The sequence below is a fragment of the Neocloeon triangulifer genome, unplaced genomic scaffold, assembly GCF_031216515.1.
Source record: "Neocloeon triangulifer isolate White Clay Creek 2 clone unplaced genomic scaffold, ASM3121651v1 ptg000014l, whole genome shotgun sequence".
In the NCBI taxonomy this organism is placed as follows: domain Eukaryota; kingdom Metazoa; phylum Arthropoda; class Insecta; order Ephemeroptera; family Baetidae; genus Neocloeon; species Neocloeon triangulifer.
This window is the reverse complement of record NW_026775556.1, coordinates 29,764,153-29,785,963: the sequence shown is the minus strand read 5'-3', so window position 1 is coordinate 29,785,963 and position 21,811 is coordinate 29,764,153. Positions and strand designations below refer to the sequence as shown.

The window sequence follows — 21,811 nt, the reverse complement described above, 5'->3', positions numbered from 1 at the left end:
TGTTGTGCACTTGTTCACGATTTTCCTCAGCTCGCTCGCTTCGGGAGGCTGCTGATGCTGCCGCATCGGCCGGGCCGGTCAAATAACTCTGCTCTCGTGACGGCGGGAGAGGAGATTGTTTTCCAGGCCACTCGCGCTGCCGCGGCTGCGATCGTGAGCGGCTCGCGTGTGCTGCTCTGCTCCTCCGCGGCCGCCGCTCCCACGGTCCACGGGCCACGCGACCTGAGACGGCCAACACCCCCTCCCCACCGCCGCCTCCTCCGCACCAACGGCGGCGACGGCACCACGGCGGCCTCGATCACGACCTCCGCGCAGATCCATCCTTCCGACGGTAAACCGAAGAAGACGCACGAACTGAACATTCCGAACTCTCATTTATTTTGGACCAATCTGGTTTACTTTTTCGTCGGGATTAAACAAATGCCTACTTATGAGCAACCAGAGCTATTTCATTCGCATTAAGTTCATAATTTTTATTAAGAATTTATATTTAAAAAAAAGGAACCCAGAAATGGAACAACAATGAGTTTACTTGAAGCATTTGGATATTTTGCTAAACAATGGGTGGGTCGCACGGGAGCCATTACATGTGATTACATTCCATAATGCAGTAAAGCTAGAATAATAATAATAATAATTTTTGCAGTCAATTGAAAATAAATTTTGAATTCATCATTTGATTTCAACCAAATCTTTATAATTTTATATCAAACTTGTGATTTCATAGTCATACAGCTTAGCAATCCACATGAGCCAAAATCTAGCAGAAAATAGACTTGTTCTGCAAAAATATCCATCATTTATTTTATGAAAAGTAAAAATGAAAATTCAGATTTGGTGATTTTATTTTTTGCCTTGATTCATTTATTTATTTATTTTTATTCATAGATTTTTTTTTACTTCTAAATTCATAGATTTTTTTAACTTCTTTTACTTTCAATCATTATTATTTAATTGATCAAACACGGAACCCTCTAATCAAGCAGATGGCCAATTTTCAATTTGGCAAGTTAAGCCTTAAGTTTCTTTTCTCACGAGCAGCCGCGTACCGATGCATTCTGTTTCTCATAAGCATAAAAAGATGCTCGCATCGCGACGCGTTCATACCGATCTTGCATATCAACAATGAGTAGTTTCTCTCTCGCGCTGCTTCAGCATTCCCTGTGCTGATGCGCTCAAGAAAGCAAGCATTTTCGAGTGTGACGCGAATGCGTAATGAGAGCAATTGCGATTATTAATAGAGAAGAGAGCGAGCGAGGAGGAGCTCGGCCCTTTATGAGAAGGCTTTTTATTTTTATTACGAGAGCTGCAACGATCGCAGACCTTGAATTCGTCTGTATGCGACGACAACTGACTGCCTGAACTGTGAGTGAGACTGACTGACTTTGTGCTGACGTCGCTGACGAACACTTCGCTTTGCGCGTTTGTGTGGACAGACACACACATATTTCGACCGAGCCAGTTAAAATGACGAGATAATTTCAGCTGGGGAAAACTACAATAAATTAAATTCAAACGGCCATTAATAAGATTTTATTATTAAAAAGGCTCTTAAATTAGATTATTTAGAATATTAAAAAAAAAAAAAAAAAAAAAAAAAATGGTAAATTTAATGGTGTAAAATTGATTTTGAAGAAATGAGGCGCGTTCAATGAGTCATTTTGTCGGTGACGTCTCTTAAGTCAATAAGGATCAATAATAATAATAAATAAATACTTATTATTATCCTTTTATTGACTTATGGTGTGATACTGCGATACAATATAGTAAATAGTAATTCCATAATTTAATTATGGACTATTTTGTTGTTTCCAATTTTTTTTTTTTTAATTACATAATTTTTCAGTTTAACAATAAATTCATATTATTATAAATAACAAAAAATACAAATCTAATAGTTTTTGGAAAATTGGCGCATTGCCCTGTCGTCAGGCGGAGGCAAATTAGAATTTTGGGGGGTGCATGAGTGATGGTTTAAGCGTGGCGTGACAGAGATGGATTAATTTCCGTCCAGCTGCTGCAACTTCATTTGAAAAATAACCCCGTGCATTTTAGCAAAACGCAGCGTGGATGTCAATTTCAATTTCTTGATATTGATTTTGATCAACAATAAATAATTGATCAAGAACGAGTGAAATAATTTATTAAAATAGCTTCTTTAAATAAAATAATGGAACAGCACGCGCTCATATACATACTTGGAAAGGCGCCGATTTAGTTTATAACACCATCAACTTAGCAAATTAGTTTGGCGCGTCTCCAGAACATGAATCTCCATCAATCTGATTTAGTTCTGACGCGCGATTTTTTTTTCATTCGTTTGGTGAAAAATCGATTTTTGTTTGCGTCTCAGGGTGTTGGCTGGTCGCGGTTCGCGCAGTTCGGCTCGCAAGGTCGGCGCGGCCAAAGTGAACCGCCTCCGCCCCTTTGCAAGAAGGTAACGGGAAAAGGCGAAGAAGAAGATCCTCCCGCGACCGAGCGCGTCCTCTTGTTTCGCTCCGCTCGTGACCTCGTCTTTACAATCAATTTGGCGCAAATTCTCCACGAGCAAGCGAGCGATCATTACGCTTTTTTTTTATATATACAGCCCAGCAGCGCACAGTTATTCGGAATTCCAGAAAACACAGTCTAATTGTTACAAAATCTTACAAAAAAAACCAACAAAATTTCATTAAAATTGGGCCAAAACAAAACTGGGTGAAATAAAAAAATTTCAAATCTCAATAGCTAGACGTTGACCTGAGTGATTTGATGGTTGCTTTTATAGATCACTTCCATTGAGACATCATAAGATGCCTAGAGTAATCTAAAAAAACAAAATCATATTAAATTTAATTGCATTTTAGTTTTTTTTTTCATATAAAGTAAAATTGCGTTAAATCCACTTTATTATGTCACCAAAAGTAAGTTAACAAAATAAATGCTTGGCCTTAAATTTTACATGAACTGAAATATTAAAACATTTTCAAGGTAAAAATTACATTAAGTTGCATGATGGTACATTTTAATTTCATATTCCATTGGCCAAAATGATGAAAGAAATTTTTAATTAATTCCGATCTTTACATTATAAAAGTGGTCTCAGAAGTCTCAGAAGTTATTATTATTATTATATCCTTAATTTAATTTAATAGAAAAGAAATTCAAAACCAAATCATTCCTTTATAAAAATATAAAAAAAAGATGCGAGTTGCAAATTATTTAATTTTAATTTCCGGAAAAAAAATTTCTGCTGCTGCTGCCCTGTTCTTTTCAATGAAAACCAGTGATTACTGACTGGTATATACTCATACTGGTACACTTTATTTGAAAGTCAAATTATTCGATGCAATTTCTGTGTCACAGTTTTGCCGAGCACGGCGATTATCCTGTCCTTGATCGTCGCTGGTACATTATGTAGAGAGAAAGAGGGAGAGAGAGATGCGGCAGCGGATTCTAATAAGGCACAAAAGTGAACGAACGGCGTGGAGAGCAAATGGGCCCAACAATGCTCACCGTTATTTGTTCGCCGCGCGCGGTGACTTTGTTGCTGCCGCTGAAAGAAAAATAGTGTGTGTCTATAATAATATATATATATATACACTGCTTCACAACAATGAAAGGCAGCGGAACGTCAACTTCTGGGTCAAAGCGATCGCGCGCGCTCAAACGTACACCAGCTCATTGCGACCTCCTGCCGAAGATTTGTTTCACAAACGTTGAATAGCAATGAAGAAACTACAAAATGTTTAGAAATATTTCAATCCAAACAGATATCAGCCGAAAATTCGATGATTTTTTAATTGCAAAATAAATTTTTACTATTACATCTTTTATTTGCAAAAATTTAAAATGAATTTATTTTTCATGTTAGTTATTTGATATGTATTGTTTTGTGTGTTTTATTCCACATTGTTACAATCAAATTGTTTAATTTAATTTTTAGACCAATTTTATTTAATCAAACTACTTAACATTCAATTTTTGTAAGCTCTGAATATTCAAATGAAGAAAAAATTGTTTCTTTTTAATAGAGTTGTTACATAAATAATAAATATTTTTTAATCCGGCTGGGCAAACTACGCGTAACCCTTTTTCGAGTGACAGAAGTTGCCGATTACAAAACATTGTTTGCACTGCGAGATAATGAGTTGCAGCATTATTATACGCGACTGACTTGGGAAATAAAGAAAAGGTTACGCAAGAAAAGTGCGCGCCTCTTTATATTTTTTAATATTATTATTATTATTATTATTATTATTATTATTATTATTACTGAGAAAATATTTTAATCAGCCTAAATAATTATTAAAAACAAATTTGTCTAATCCACAAAAAAAGAAATTTTAAAATTGATAATTTTGTTTAAAGTAATATAATTCCTAATTTCAAGATTCGTGCTATGAATTAATTGTAAATAATTTTTAATTAGATTTGATTAATTCTAATAAAAGCCATTTTTTTCTGTTTTGAGAGAACATGCGATATTTAAATTCGTTTTTGAAGCATTTCTTATTTCACTTAGTTCTAGAATTTCAAATGATTAATTAAATCTTTATAGACATTTAAAATTTTTCTGCTGTTTTTTTTAACTTATCTAAATTGAGTGGTGCCTTCTGCGCCACTAAGAAAGGGCACAGGCCGACAAAACTTTGTCTTGGCCTGACCTTAAAAATAAATAAAAAAAGAAAAACACGATCTGTTTTTAGACCAAAATACGGACAATGCACACTATAAAATTACCATGCAATCTTCAGTTAATTTGTGTTTTCTCATTTACATATATGGACTAAAGGGATATATAATTCATTAATCTCATGAAGTATAAATTCAAACCTAAATCTTTGACGTAAATAATTAAATATCGGTTGGCACAATCCAGCCACATCCTGTCCATGCACTGGAGGAGCGAGCGCGTCGGTTAATTTTTTTTCTTTTCTTCTGGTGGCAGTCCAGCTGCTTATCGGCGGCCGTTTTAATGCACAACGAAGTCCAGCAGCTGAAAAAAGGCTACCGACTTCTGAAATAAAATAAGTCTATGGAGGAAAGGACTAGATTTTTTCCTTTTGTCAAAATTTATAATACGGTCTCTTGATGCCAAAGTACAAAATACAATCATTCATGGTCTGGTTTGTGCAGGAAAATACGTCAGAATCTTCATAAAACAAAATGCAATTTTTCTTCATGAATTAGTTCATCGTCAAATTTATCATGCTCCAAAAATAGAAAAATCATATTTATTTTCAACTGGTGCGTTGCTTGTTTTGCATTCCTTCCACGCTTGCTTTCTTCAAGATTGAGCTTTTTAATTATATTCTTTCTAAGAAGATAATAGTGTCCACAAATAAATTCTAAGAAAATGGCACCGTCAACACACAAAAAAACACACACACTCACACTAAAAAATTAACAACAACAATGTTAGAAATTAACTTCACAATAATTTTCCAAAAGTCAAAGAGTTGCTGCGCCTCGGCGTGTGTGAATCGCGAGCGGCAGGTCGCTTCTCTCTCTCTCTCTCTCTCTCTTTCTCTCTCTCCATTGCCGGATCAATGGTACATGCGCAATATTGGCGGGTAGGAACCCTCGGTGGGTGAAGGGATGACCACCCTCGCTGACCCACTAGCCCCGTCAGCCACGCCCACCTGAGAGCGAAATTAATACAAGAGAGCACGCACAGCCTCATGATGTGCCCTGAATTCGCCAATCGATCCGAATAAATAAACATGATTTGCAATGGAGAAAATTGAAAAGGTTGACACAAAATCAATCAAGTAGCAGAAAACTCGCAAGACCTTTAATTTTTAGAATTCAGTTTTTTATTTATTATTAATTTGAGAACTCTTTGTAATAACTGTATAGAAGAATTAAATTAATTTCAATTTTCAATTTCAATTTGTTTATTCTCTACATAACAAGTCAAAATAAAAAAAAATAAGCAAGTCATAAAAATTACATTTGTAGATAATCGGCAGCCAATCCTGGTGAACAAGTCACTAAAACTCATAGGTCAAGATTGGAAACCTTGACCTACTCGCTGAACTGGGGCCGTTGCAAAAAGCTAATGGCTGAAACAATTTATTAAGAAAGCAAATTTTCAATTAATTTTCTAACAAAATTTAAAGGATCTAATTATCCCTCGCTTACTTGTGCAATAATTGATTGCAATTCAAGCATTTCCTTGTCAACTCTGTTGTTTATAATTCGGTGGCAAAAATTCAAAGAGTGACGACGGCGCTATCATAGCAAAAGCGAGAGAAAGAGAGGCGTTGACGAAAAGAGGACGACGGTGGCGGAACCACCACTACTGCCGCCGCCGCTTTGATATTATAAACAGAAAACGCGGTGAAGGAGGCGCGCGGACAGAGAGCAGCCAAGCCGAGTCAGTCATGCCATAATGCTCGGCGGTGCTCATCGGTGTCGTCGCCGCCGCCGCCTCGTTGCGATGCTGCAGGTGTTGGGCGTCGCACTGGACAAATAGCAAAAGAAGGCACCAACCTGGGGAAGGAACATTTTCTGCCGCCCTCGGCTCGCCGCACTATGATGGTAAAAAATTATTAAAAAAATCCATTTTCACTCCAAAATTAAATGGAATGATTTTGAAGAAAAAAATTAATCTTTTTTGCACCAAATTATCGATTTTTCTGTCCAAGATGATTTTTAAATTTTGGCGTGACTTTTGCATCGTTTCTCACCGCCCGAGATTGTTTGCGAATTAAAGTTGCTGTCTAGACAGAATGCACCTTGAGCAAGTGGCCGATTGTTGATGAAAACAATCAAATTGTGTTTTTCGCGGTGCTCGGTGTGTGGCGCCCCGGCACGAATGTATGGCGAAGGGGCGCTTTTGGCGGCGCCACCCCTCGGCGGCGTATCGACCTCCCTCTCGCTAGGTACTGCTCTCTCTCTTTCGTCCGCTATTATAATAAACTCCCACTACTCGGCGACGGCAACTCGGTCGCCTCTTTCCAGCACCGAGATGAGCCGCGACCGCGAGTTTACATTATAATAATAGACGACGCGCGGGCATATTGCGCCGCGTGTGCCCTCCTTTTTGCTCTCAAACACTGACGACAAAATCGCGCACGACCGTCGAAATGAGCATGACTTCCCAGTAAAAACGTCAAAGTTTGATCCAGTTTTGGGCGGGTAATTGCAGGTAGACGACGTCAGCGCCACTAATTTTTTGTGGTTTTGACAATCACCGCCTTATTCGGGTGTTTTATTTTTTTCTTATGCAAAACAAAACTTTGGAAAATGCAATATAAAAAAGGGATGAAATTTAAAATAATAATTAAAATGAATTAATAGCATAAAAGATTTAGTAACGAGTAAGAATTCTCTCAAATAAAAGTGTTGCTAGTGTCGTTGTTCAGATGGGAAACCCTTAAGTGTCCAAAAAAAAAGACATCTGAAAATATTTTTGACATTTGTCCGAAAATTTTTCATCAAAAATCATTTATCAGAACAACTGTTTTTATTTATCCGAAAACCTTTCATCAGAAATTAATTTATCAGAAAACGCTATTGCTTATTGTGCTCAGGTGTTTATGTCTTGGTTTATATGTGAAATGGACTAAAATCTAAACTTATTGATAGCAAAAATGTTATTTATTTCTTGATTATGATTTTGTGAGCACAACAGCCTTCATAACATATGAAAATTAAAATTGATTTTAATCACCGTTAGATCTTCATAATTTAATTAATTTAAAACAAAGTAAACTTCACTATCTTTAATTGCAGCATGGCACTAAATTATCCCCGTTGTGGGCAGCAATTGTCTTTGTGATAGATCAATAAACACAATTTGCAACTAAATTCAGTGACGATATAATTAAATTTGAATACACAAATTTCTAAGCGTACACAATAAAAAGTTTTTTTAAACTAATAAAAAATTCAGTAAAGTAACTCATAATCTTTCAAAACTATTGACCAATGAATTAAAAAAAAAAAAAAAAATAACAATAAATAAAAACACTAAAATTTTGAGAGTAAAAATAATACAACAATAATAGCCCAAATTTCTCTTCATTCAGAACAAGGTTCCTAAATTTTTAATTGCAAATATTTCAAAATGTTTACCAAATTGTCTCTCGGGCCAAATCCTGGGAATTTTCTTTGCAAATTGTGTCAAACACATTAATACTCACTCGCTGGCCGTTGGGCAAACCAGACTTGCAATTCGCTTTCGTGGGTAAATGACACCTGTGTGGGAAAAAATGGGAAGCTTTTCTTGCAAAACATAGATTATCAACCGCCGCCGCGCGTTAATGCTTGAAATTAGTGGCTACTTTTTCGTCGCAGACGAGACACCTCTTTTTGTCTCTCGCTCAATATGCACAAGTTGCTTTCGCATTACCGACACCGAGCGTAACGGCGACGAATGTAGCAACAAACATCCGTGAATTGTAATGAGGATCAAACGAAAACCTCCGGCGTTGAACTTTGCTTAAAATATATATTTTCCACTCTTCCCGATGCATTCGTTTTGAGCTCGGTTCTTTGGCGCCATTTTGGCGATAATTCGCTTGGAGAAGGAGAGTTGTTTCTGCTGATAAGCTGTTCCATCTCCCACTTTGTCCAAGACAAGCTATAAAAGCGGCTTGAATAAAATATTCAAATGTGAATGGATGAGAGCAAGCAAAATCGTGTATGACAAAATAACAAGCTCAGCAGATGACAAAACAAAACAGAGGGCGTTAATGTGAAAATTTGTGAAGGTCTTACGCTGAAAATCATTAGTTCTGTTACTGCACTAATAGTGCTGCGACGGGACTAACTGTAGTCTCATTGTCAGTCTAACTTTCAGATAATTTTTGTTTAAAAAGGAGAAATCCAAACGAAAAAATTAATGGATAAAATCGAAATATGTTTTTTACATGTGATTCTTCAAGGTGAGTTGAAGAAGGACAAAATAATATTCAAAGTGGTTGACGTCTTGTTAAGGTCACCATTGGCATTAATTTCTGATTTAATCTCTGTATAGGAAAAATTTACTTAAAACAATTGCAACAATCTATTACTTTACTTGTTACTTGTCTGCTTTAAAATCTAAGGAATTTAGCTAATTCCACCCCCAACGCCATCTAGCTTTAGAAATATGCGATTTAATATGAAATTTTTTGTTTCAGCAGCAGCAACAGCAGCAAAAATATCTGAAGCGGAATTCGGAAGAGCTGCAGGACGGGGGCGGCGGAGATTCAGGCTTCGAGCCGCCCCCAAAGATGCAGTGCACGGGTGGCCCGCAACAGCAGCAAGGGCCTCCGGGGGCGGCAGGTGCTCAGGGTCGGGGGCAGCAGCAGGGCGGAGGCGGCGGCGAAAGTCTGACCAAGTTCTCTGTGGAGGTGGTGCAGCAGTTTGAGTTCACGGCGTCGACGGCCAATGCGCAGGCGCAACAGATCTCGACCAACGTGACCGTCAAGGCGATGACTAATGCGTCGGTCAAGAGCGACGTCACCGCCGCCGCCTCCCCGGCCCCTGAGAGGGGTGCCACCCCCAAGTCCAACCCTGGCACGCCAGCCTCCGCGGCCACGCCGGGCTCATCGCAGGCAGGGACGCCGCAGCAGGGACGCTCATGCAGCTCTGTGGCCGGCGTCGACATCGGCTCCCTTGTCGAGTGCAAACAGGTCAGTTTCATTTTTTGGGGAAATGTGAAAATGAGGGAGGCATCAGAAAAAGCATTCCGATGTTCACATTTTTTTGCTAAGCATGTTAAACAAGCAACTACTTGGATGATTTTCGATTTTTAGGTCTGTAAGCAGTTTAAGAACGTTTAGAAAAACTAGCCGCGTAACAATTAGTGAAAAACCTACAGACTAGTAAACTAATTTGTTTGAAGAAGTTGACACTCGAGGAGATGATCATGGAAATGAAGAGATCGGCTTTTCCTCATTGCAGAAAAATTGTTTTTTAGTAAAAAAAAAAAAATGGCTCTACCAGTTTCGGTCAAGGTCTGGGACCCTATTTCATGAGCAAACGCGCGAGCTGACTAATACAAGAATGTAGAGCCATTTGTTTTTGAATAAAAAAACAATTTTTCTGCAACGAGGAAAAGCCCGATCTCTTCATTTCCACATTTTCCACTAATAAACTAATTAAAAAATTTTAATGTTTTTTTTTTAATTATTAGATTTTAAGAATTTTTTTACAACTTCACTGAGAAGGCCTAAATATTTTTGCTTCAAAAAGAGCTTCTTTTAATTGAAAAAAGAGTTTTAACTCCCATAGCAAAATGTTCAAAATTTACCATTTCTAAGATAATTTATTCTGTAGTTTTTTTATTTTGTATGGAACTTACTGAAAAAGAACAATACATTTAGTATTTTGGAATATACGTGGGGCTTTGATATAATTCTGCGAAAAAACTGGAAAAGCCTATTAGAAAATTCAATTATTTAGACGATATTTCATTTGAAGAAATTAAACAATAAAGTTCTACATAAGAAGTGGGTTAAAAACACCGGGACCCGGTGTGATGCTGGCGTCAGACACTTTTCAGTGCGTTTGGTCCAAGAGCTTAGACCAAACGCAAATTTTTTTTCAGTGCTTAGCAAATCTTTTCAGGATCACATAGGTCCCCCCAAAATAGTGGTAACTGTCTAAAAATTTCAGAGGTCATTCCTCATTGTTTGAAAAGTGAACTCCCTAAATTTTTACACAAAAATTTTGAAAATTGCTGGTTTTACGGGGCATTTTGATAATCCAAAAAACTTAAATATCTCTGCTTCCTGTGGTCCTACAGAAAAAATCTGGATATATTTGAACTTGTCTTGTCAAGTTCTACAACTATTTTGCTGACTCCAAATTTCTAGGTCAAAGTTCAAGGTCACTAATTTTGAAATTTAAATTTGAAATTCAAAATACTAAGCCAGGCTCACGTCAAAATAAAATTTCGAGATAGCCATTTGATTGCTCGTTAAAATTTACGTATCATACGTAAAAATTGCGCCGTTACTCTTTTTACGTCAATTTAAAATAAAATAACGATATTAAAAAACGTAGTTTTTTGCGCCCCAAGGCTTGCATTCAAAACAATTAACGTAAATAACTCGATTTCTATTAGTTTTAGACCATAATTGATAATGAAAAATATTGTTGCTCGTGAAAAGAAAATTATAAAAATGTGCATACAGATGACCTTTGGTGACCTTGGTACAAAGTTCACCTTGACCTTTGACCCAGGGTGACCAAAACCTGATGTGCGATATATAGTTCGAAAGATCTTTTCAAGACAAATATTTTGGACACTAATTTTTTTATTCTAGCTACAGGAGAATGTAATTAAATGGATTTTTAATTCATTATAATACATTCTTATAGGATGTGTGCTGAAAAATTAGGTTTTTCGGATTTATATAAGCTTTTAGTTGACGAAGAATAATAAAATTGGTGTCAAAAATATTTGTCTTGACAAGGTCTTTCGAACTATATATCGCACATCAGGTTTTGGTCACCCTGGGTCAAAGGTCAAAGGTCAAGGTGACCTTTGTACCAAGGTCACCTTGCACATTTTTTCACGGGAAACAATAGTTGTCATTATCAATTATGGTCTAAAACTAATAGAAATCGAGTTATTTACGTTAATTGTGTTGAATGCGCGCCTTGGGGCGCAAAAAACTACGTTTTTTAATATCGTTATTTTATTTTAAATTGACGTAAAAAGAGTAACGGCGCAATTTTTACGTATGATACGTAAATTTTGACGAGCAATCGAATGGCTATCTCGAAATTTTATTTTGACGTGAGCCTGGCTTAGTATTTTGAATTTCAAATTTAAATTTCAAAATTAGTGACCTTGAACTTTGACCTAGAAATTTGGAGTCAGCAAAATAGTTGTAGAACTTGACAAGACAAGTTCAAATATATCCAGATTTTTTCTGTAGAACCACAGGAAGCCGAGATATTTAAGTTTTATGGATTTTTCAAAATGCCCTGTAAAACCCGTAATTTTCAAAATTTTTGTGTAAAAATTTAGGGAGTTTACTTTCAAACAATGAGGAATGACCTGTGAAATTTTTAGACAGTTACCTCTATTTTGGGGGGACCTATGTGATCCTGAAAAGATTTGCTCTGGCTACAAACTCTTGCATTGTTTATTCAAACAAGACACAATATGATGTATTAATGATATTAGAAGAGATTTTTTGGTAAAAATTGAAAAAGAAAAAAAGTGAATCACAAACAAATTTAGTGAATTTCAAATTATCTATTTTTCTTTTGCGGATGCATCATTTTCTAAGCCTAAGAGAGGCTGCAAAAATCAGAATTAACTTACTTTGTATTTTGTAATAACTATCAAAATAAGCTTAATTGTAAAACTAAACTGATATCGCTCCTCGCCAACTGGGCTCAAATTTAGTATGGCCAGGAGCTTCAAATTGATAAAACTTTTTCCCCGTGAATATTATACCATACACCACATGATACAAGTATTTGTAAGGGTAACTATTGTCATGTTTACTGAATTAAAGAACTGATCTGAAATTACTAAAATTTTAGAATTATTAAAACAACCAAATATTTGAATTGATTGTTCTCAGGAGCCTGGCGACTCAGAATTTGTTGATTTGGAGCAGTGCGCCGCTGCCTTGGAGAAGGACGGGGCAAACGGGGTCGCATTCAGCTTCCCAGATCTCATGGGCGACGACGCGGGCGAGGAGATGCTCTCGTCGGACGCCTTCAAGGAACTAATCAACGAGATTACTGACTTCCACCCCGAGTTCATGAAGGACATCGGTTTCCCCGAAAAGCCCCACGAACACCAACATCCACCCCCAGAGTCGCCAATGCTGCCGATGGACTCAAAACTTGGCGTCCACAGTCCCTCCCAATTCCAGCAGCAGCAGCAGCAGTACGACAAGGGCAACCGCATGGGCACCTTTGACTTCAAGTCCGAACTGCGGCCGGCGGCCCAAACGCTGAAGCAAATGGCTGAGCAGCACCAGCACAAGACCCAGCTCGGAATGAACTTCAGTCCAGCCGCTGCGGCGGCGGCCGTGGCCGCCGGTGGGGCCGCTGGAGGTGGTGCTGGACGAAACGTCCGATCGCCGTACGGAGATTTTGGTTTTCCGACTGGCACTGAGGCGACCGCCTTCATGCACAGCCCCACTTCTGCGCCGCCCCCGCCACCCCCATACCTGAACAAGACGCCTCCGGCCAACTTCGGGGAGCCCACCATGATGCAGCAGCAACAGCAGCAGACCTTTGCCATGGAGCAGAAGCGTCAGATGAGCCAGAAAATGGCCTTCACGCAGCAAAAGCAGCCCCAAATGGGTAACCAGGGCCCTTTCTCGCCCTACGGCAGCCCCAACCACGGCAGCCCCCAGTACATGGCGCGCGGCCAGCAACCCCCTCCCAACGCGGGGCCCCAGGGACCCCAACAGCAATTTGCCGGAGGCTCCACCCCTCCCCACAGGCCACCCTCACTACCCGGAAACGGCCCTACGGGGTCGTTGCACTTGTCGCAATCCCAGCAGATGCACCTCAGTCAGCAGGCTGGACAGCAACAGATGCAGGTAGGACAAAGATTTTTTTCATTTATTTCTGCAAAAAATATTGGACATTTTGGATACATTCAAAATTCAACGCATTGGCACTGTTTTTGGAAAATATGCGACAACCGTTTGGGTCCAGTCTAGGGAACTGGACCAGGGTGCGAATTGCACAGCTTATTTACCCAGCTATTAACTGCTTAATAGCTGGTGCCGGGTCAAAGAACCAACCTTCGTGGTTCGGCACAAGGAGTGCGCAGTGACTAAAGCCTTATTCGATTATCGCCTTAAATAATACTATTGAATGCTTCTCGTATTAATGAGCTTAGACTTTATTAATATTTTCTCAATTCACTGACCCTCACCTGTAATGCTTTTGGCTCACCCTGAAGACCTCCTGTCCAAGGACACAGCCCGCCGGGAGTGCGGTGACCCCAAAGACTTATCTAAAATCACTATGCTAAATATGCTAATATTCTAGGAATTAAAGAATAAAAACTAGACTATATGCTTTGGAGGTCAGACACACACTGTTCTTTTTATTGTGCGGCACCGAGGTGTCGCCTTCTCTGATTTGAGGGGAAATACAGGGAAGTGGGATAACATATTACATGAATACAAAATAATACTGTTCTTAATTTACAGTAATAATATGGTTGTCAGTTTTGTCACAAATAGAAGATTCAAAATCCATTCTATTGAACTTGTCTTGATTTCAAGCTCTCCTTATTTATTAATTTTTTCTTACTTGTGACTTAATTTTTGATTAATAAACAGCAATAATAAGCTATTATTATAATTATTATGTTAAAAGTTTCCACTTGAGCTTGAATATTATAAATAATTTTTTTCATTTCAACTTTGGAATTATTCTTGCAATAATTATATGTAGGAAAAAAATCTAAAAACGAATTATTTCAAAGAATTGATTTTAAAAACCTTACGTGTGTCAGATATGGACTGTTTATTGGCAAACTTTAACACACACAGTGTCGCACCGGAATTTATTCGGCTCGGCCATGTGTTTCTTCTGTGTCTACCAAGGCTGCGATAAGAGACGCAGAAATTTGAATGTCGCAACTCCGACAGCCCATTCGGCTGGTTGGTTGCATCCGCAATCGAGAAGACTGCGGGCAGGGCGTGTTTTCCAGATCCTCAACATGCTTGGCTGATTCCGCTCGCCTAACGCATAGGGCTGTCCTCTCCGAAGGAGTAAAATTTCACTCTCCAAAGAGACACATTCGCGGTTCAAACGAAGAGAGGATAATTTAATTTAATTGATAAAAACAATAAGAGTAGAAAATCGCCAGGACGAGCAACAAGTTGCGGAGCCACGAGCTCTCAGCTCGCGAGCTGGGACGAAAGTTAGTTGTTTGAGAGCAGGCGTCACATGGCGTTGAGACCATCCACGTGCGACGCGAATGATCCAAGGATACAATCTGATCGATAGACCGAACGATTCTTTCCGTTTTCGCAACATCTCATTTAAAACGCGAGAAATAAGAAAAATTGGAAATCAAAGAAGTTTGACCGATTTGGGCTAATTTGATACAAAATCGTTCTGGTTTGAAATCAATTCGAAAAGCATTTTAAATATAATTAAATTTATACAGCATGTATTTTAAGAAATGGAGTACAGTTATTTAAATTTAATTTTTAAAATCAAATCTCACTACATTTTTTTTATTTGCAATATCTGTTTATGATTTTTATAAACTGTACTTTAGAAATTTAAAACGAAAAATGTAATCGATATAAATAATATTTCCAAGGTTTCTGAAGTTCTCCGCGTCGTTTACTTGTATGGTGAATTGCAGCCATTGAAATTCTCAAACACGTCAACTAAACTCCAATTTAACATTCCTTGCCTCAACTTTGATTTTTTTACTTCTAAAAATAAATTATGTTTAAAGAATTACCAATCAATTATGGGGTTTATAAAAAAAATTTAAATTGCAGAAGTTTTTACATTACGTAGTAAAATGAAGTTCCTTCCTTTCAAAAGAATGAGATGGTTAGCTTACAGTGAATTAAGGCATTCAAGGCGCTCGGCATAAACTCATTCCATTCTGCCGCGCTTCTTTTGAAAGGATATAACGCATATAATATAATACATAATAAGATATTTTACTGCTCTGTATGTGTTTATCGCACCCGCGCTCGCAGCCAAGAAGAAAATGCTCTTGACAAATGCCGGATGCAGATAAGCGCGGCCGAGAAAAGAGACAAGAAGACGCTTTACGGTGCTCTGTTTCTTTTCCAATACTTTACCGAATCAAACTCTCGTATATTCATTTGATGTGTTGCGTGAGGGAGCGCAAAATTCGTGCAAACTGGACGGGGACACACGCTGATTGATTTTACAAAGAACTGCCTAATCTAATCCGACGGACGATGGAAATTATTATTATTTATTTTCTATATACCAAAATATTCATAATTACATAATAAAAATCATAACACAAGGAATAACCCTGTTTCTATGGAGGATCTATTTAAAAAACTTATACGGCAACACAGAGTCCAGAAATTATGATTTCAAAAATCTTTAACAAGCTTTGGAGAGACTGAAGCGAATTAACGATACCAATATTTTTATTAGTGAAGAAGTTGTTCTGTGTCAAATTATTTTATGATATCCATGAGTATCTGCTTTGTAAACTTGAATGAATGCAGAATGTTAAATTTACTTATATACATTAAGACTTGTTCCAAAGATCTTCCCAACTGTTCCCAACCACCCCCAACCACCACCAATTAACTATCAATTAATTAATATTGTTATTATCACTTATTTTCCGACAATTAGATCTAAATTGGAATAAAAATCTATTGAATTGAATATTGAACAGTCATAAAGGGTAATTTATGGTAACCATACTAAAAAATTTAAATAGCGAGATGAAAATTGTGTAATATTTAAAGATATTTATGAAAAATTATTTTTTAATTGTTTGAATCTTTTATGGAAACTCTTTTTATTGCGAAACATTTCTGCGAAGGTTTTTTCTAGATTAAAATTTGATGGCAGTGGATGTAATTTTCACGTTCCTTGATTTCAACTTTTCTGTCGGATTCCACGGAGGCAGCATTTGTATAATAATTGGACTACCTGAACGCACGCAGGAGACCTTGATGGCGAGGATGGTCGGTCGGTCGGTCGAACATGCGAGCTTTTGGGCGGGGGAGTCGCACTCTTGAGCTGGAAAACAAACTCCCGAGGCGAAAGCCAGTTTTTTCCTCTGAAAATAATATGCGCGTACGCGGAGAAGACGAGAAATAAAGAAAGAAATTGGGCTCTTCTTCGCGCTGACCGGCCTTGGGCGCATCATCATTTCCACCAGTTTTTGGCTGCGGAGAAGCGACACCTTTTGGTGAATTATTAAAAACCAACCGCAAAGTTTTTACTCCATTTCTGTTAAAGGTACAATAAAAAATCTTAAATTTTTTTCCGAAAAATTAGATTCTTATAAAAAAATTATTATATCCATTTGAATTCAAATTTGATCTTCAAGATTGAATTTATTATTAATTTTAAATCCCAAATTTATTTAATCCAATTTTTTTGTAAATCTGAATTTGTGAATTTTCCAAACTATATCAAAATCAAACTCATTTCTACAATATTTGCCACCGGTTTTTTTTTAATGAAAAAGATATATATTGTTTGGTTTGGGGCGAATCGACCCCTGATTACCGGTGCGGTGGAGGCTGGGGCGACTTTTCGCCGCCTCTCGCGTTCTTCTCGGTCGGTCGAGAGAGTGTTTGCGGAGGAGCAAAAGAGGAGGCGCGCATTTTTATGTGTTTATCGATTCGCGCGCGCTGCCTCTCTCTCTCTCTCTCTCTCTCTCTCTCTCTCTCTCTCTCTCTCTCTCTCTCTCTCTCTCTCTCTCTCTCTCTCTCTCTCTCTCTCTCTCTCATCTCTCCTCTCTCTCTCTCTCTCTCTCTCTCTCTCTCTCTCTCTCTCTCTCTCTCTCTCTCTCTCTCTCTCTCTCTCTCTCTCTCTCTCTCTCTCTCTCTCTCTCTCTCTCTCTCTCTCTCTCTCTCTCTCTCTCTCTCTCTCTCTCTCTCTCTCTCTCTCCTCTCTCTCTCTCCTCTCTCTCCTCTCCTCTCTCTCTCTCTCTCTCTCTCTCTCTCTCTCTCTCTCTCTCGCGCCTGCCGCCGTTCTGCCATGGCTAACCCCGAGCACAGCCAAGCACCACGTCATTTCGCGCGCCCCTTGCACTTCTTGCACCCGCAACGGCCGCAACGCACCGGCCCACGACGCCGCATCGAGGCGCCGCCACTCGCACACCCCACAGATATAGAATGATACAGAAAGTGTCGAAAAGCCGGCAACCGACGCGATATTCAAAATCAAGAAACAAATGGAAAGGTTTTGGTGTCTAGGACTTTATTTTTAATTTGAAATTATTTTTATTCTTCAAAGTAAACATATTTTTAATCGAAGGAAAACTTTTTATTCATTTTTCAATTTTAAAACAAATTTCTCCCTAATTTATGATAATTATGATATATATTTAAAAATGCTAAAGAAAAATTTCCTAGTAATTATTGCCAGGAGAATGTTGAAAAATTAAATTAATTGGCGGAATTTTTATGAATATTGAGGAGTTTTTGGAAATTTTGTATACATCTTGTTTATTCAACTTGATTCACTGGAGAAAATTTTTGTTTCGTCCGATTTCGCCAAGTTGGGCTCGCGATGCCCTCGAGGGCGCCCTCGGCAGATCGATTGCAGGGCGGCGCGGCGCTTCGAGTGGCGCTACTGTAGGCGGCGCACGGGGGTGCAAAGGCATTCATTGATCCCCTGCATTGCCTGCCTGCCCACTGCCTGCGCATCCCCCGCGCCAAACACACCGACACACGACGAGCCACCCCCTCCGCCGCCCCCAAAAATCTCCGCCGCCGCCACTGCCTTCTTCCCGTCCAGCCACTCATTAGCACCGATCCAACTCCAAATTCAGAATCATTATTCATTTTAAGATAATCAATAAAATATTTAAAGAAGTAATTTTACCGTAATTTTTTTCCAAAACTTATAGTACAAACTATTTTGATGAAAATGTGAAAGTATATTAATTTAAATTTTTGAAGGGTTTCCTTATAATTTTTCTTTTCTTTTTTGTACAATTCTTGATAATTTATTGATTTATTTTCAAGGTAGTTTATTTAAGGAAGCAAAATATAACTATTTTTATATGTTCCTAGAAAAAAATTTACATTTTTTTTCACACCTTCACGCCAGATTGTTAAATAAACCGATCTTCCTATTCAATAGACTGTGCAAAGTCTAATTGGTAAATTATGAGCCAATCAGAGAAATTTGCGTGGATCCATTTATAGCAATCGTTGATTCAGGCAGGGGGAAAGAGCGTCGGAGGCACTTAACGATAATCGCATCAACTTTTGTGATATCGCGCGCTGTGATGAATTAAAACTATTTTCACGGATTTGGATAAACGATGAAAAGCGGCGGCGCGGTTAGCTCTCGTGATGTCTGCAGCGCGACTTTGGCTGCTCATTTTAAAGCCAATCAAGTCTCGAAAGGCGCCGTTTTATCTTCCCATGGACACACGTTTGCGTGCTAATTTTACTGCCCAGAGTGCCGATGGTCAAACGAATTAAACGTTTGAGGAGACCTTTGGAAAGCAACAAACAAACAAATCAAAAGAATTTTTACGTGGATTCAGAAACTGAGCGAGAAAACCAATGCTCGGAAAAACGAATTAAAATGTCCAAATGTCCAAAATACTTTTTAATTATTTTTAAAACATTAAATTTCTGTGCCGAGTTTACCCCGACATTTAAAATAATTAATATTTCCACTTAAACTCAAAAATTAAGACAAGCGGCAACACACTGAACAATTTTAAAACAGAAATTTTAATCTGTTTTAAAAATAATTAAAATTTCCAATTATTCCAAATAATATTCCAAATAATTAAAAGTTGAAATTTGGACATTTTAATTCGTTTTTCCGAGCATTGGTTTTCACGCTCAGTTTCTGAATCCACGTAAAAATTCTTTTGAAAATTTAAAACATAAACTGGAATACACTTGACCAAGCCCGGTGGCTCAGTGGTTAGAATGCTTGCATTCTAATCAGTGTGTTCCTTGGCCGTCATGGGATCAATGCTCAGCCTGGGGCTGTTTGTGGAAACAAATAGTCTCTGGTATGCGAATCATTGATAACATTTCGGCTAACACGTCGGGAATTTGGGAGGTATGGCGAAAGCTGTACCGACTCGCACTCGGAGGTTTGCCACGTTTCCTCCGAGCCACAAGCTGGAAGAACTCAGCTAGTGTGGCGAATGCCTGCGTTTCATTTCAAGTCCTTCGTGGCAAGGCCAGGGCAAGGTCTCAAGGGGGGTGGGGGGCCCATGCGAGCACCACCAAATCTGCTAGAAAGCCCCCGAACAAGGGTCAGGTTGGTTGGGAAGCACAATTGTGCCAAGGGTGCTCGACTACGGCAAGAGACCGACCTAATAGCCTAATAAGCTCACGGGTGCCATAAGAAAAAAAAAAAAACACTGAACAACGCAAACACGACACAACTGTACACTAAAATTTACAAAAAACACAATAACAAATTAACAAAATAAAAATGAAATAAAAACTGGGATAGGAAAAAAGAGAGAATTCCATTGGCATAGCAATGTAATCCTTTTTGGCATCATGTGAAATGTAAATCTGAAGAAATTTACCAACTTTAAAAAGTTGAAATTGTACAAATTTGCATTGAAAAAATTAGATATTTTTATTTTATTATTCTAAAATTTCATTTAAAGCAATTTTTTACTCCTCGCCACACCTCGCTGAAGTCAATTGATTGATTTAGTTTTTTTTTTTTTTTTCAAAGTACTTTTTCGATGATTTTGGTCCCTAATAAAGCATTGTTATTGCATCTATTTATTTATTTGTGTCCGTCAATCTCTCCACTCGTTGGATCAGAATCGGAGGCTGCAACAGGTTAGCCGAGGAGCGAGCTGGCAATCGCGCTCCGCAACCTGCAGCCTCTCGCACAACCTCTCGCAGATGCTACCACGCAGATGAGCCAGTTTTGAGCATTATTCAAGGAAGATATCTTCCTTGGTACTATTGCACGTGGATGATTTTATTGTAGCATGCACGGTCTATCTTGGGGTTGTTGCGTCCGTTGGTTGGGGGCTCGAAGAAAGAAAGAAAAAGAAAAACGCCACCGCCCTCCCCTTCACGCTTTGTTCTCTTTTGATATCAAACGAAACAGGCTCTGCTCCTCAGCTGCGAAACTTTTCAATAACATTCCTCAAAAGATCAGATCGTGCTAGATTTGCCAACTGACGTTAATTTTAATCAAAACTGAAAATTCGAAGTGAAAAAAAAGCCGGCTTTTCCCCGTTGAAAATTTTTTTTCTATTTTTTTTTTTTTTTATTAATTTGCAAAGTGATTTTACCAGTTTCGGTCACAGAGTTTTTATGATCAAGAAAAATTATTTAAAAAAGACAATAAAAAAAATGGGAGGAACTGCAGGCTTTGAGCCGTAATATTAATATCGTCTATCAGTTTTGATCAGTCATCCAAATTTATAAATTTAATATTACTTGTATCTGGCTCCAATTCAACAAACTTGTCATTCAGATGGTTGGCAATATTAATATTAAGTTTAATTGACTCACTTGCGCCATCAATATACAACACATCAATTAAATCTACATTTTTACTTTTACCATTTTGTGAGTGTGTTTGTCTTCTTAAACCATTTTTGTTTTGTTTTATCAAACTAAAATCAACTTAAAGTTTATGGTATATTAAAGTTTAATTTTTTTAATAATTAGAGGATCCTCATTAAAATTTCTGAATTTAAAAAAAAAAATACATCAAATTTTGGAACCCAATATTTTTTTGTCAAACCTTTAATCTCTTGAAGTAGAACAGTTCCCCACCCTGTGCAAGGCCCACTTGTGGCAAACTTTGTGATCAGTGCCAGTTTAAGAACAAAACTTAGTCAACCGAGGCTCACTGCGGCGGATGGGGTCTTTTTGGCCTCGGAAGTTTTAGCAAAATTTTTGCTAGTGGTGGTGCCTTTTTGTCCAACAATCTCTTTTTCTAAATAATTGTTTTCAACAATCTGTATGTAAACTATGTGATGTAACAATTTGGACAAATAAACAACAACAATAATAATTGAAGTATGTAATTTTTTCTTGCTTTATAATTTTCTTTACTTTTGCCGTCCATTCAAGGTATTGTTACACGGTCACGTTTTGCAACAAGTGTCCGTCCTGACATGCCGTTCCTTCTCCTCCTTTTTGCTCCGCGGTTTCGCCCGAGTGTCGAATTTCCCCGCGCGCACTAA

General features: G+C 38.1%; 1 protein-coding gene across 4 annotated transcripts in view; it reads left to right on the top strand.

Moving 5' to 3' along the window:
• Positions 1–21,811, top strand: part of LOC132199485 (neurogenic protein mastermind) — a 44,621-nt gene that overhangs the window by 5,866 nt on the left and 16,944 nt on the right. Inside the window, exons 1-3 of one of the 4 annotated variants that reach the window (XM_059624247.1) lie at positions 6,342–6,525; positions 9,117–9,608; positions 12,522–13,496. In XM_059624247.1, coding sequence (XP_059480230.1) covers positions 6,520–6,525; positions 9,117–9,608; positions 12,522–13,496 — 1,473 coding nt within the window. In that variant the 5' untranslated portion in view covers positions 6,342–6,519. Of the gene's footprint in view, positions 1–6,341; positions 6,526–9,113; positions 9,609–12,521; positions 13,497–21,811 lie in introns of those variants that run through there. The other 3 variants (XM_059624246.1, XM_059624245.1, XM_059624244.1) reach the window with 3 other exon arrangements.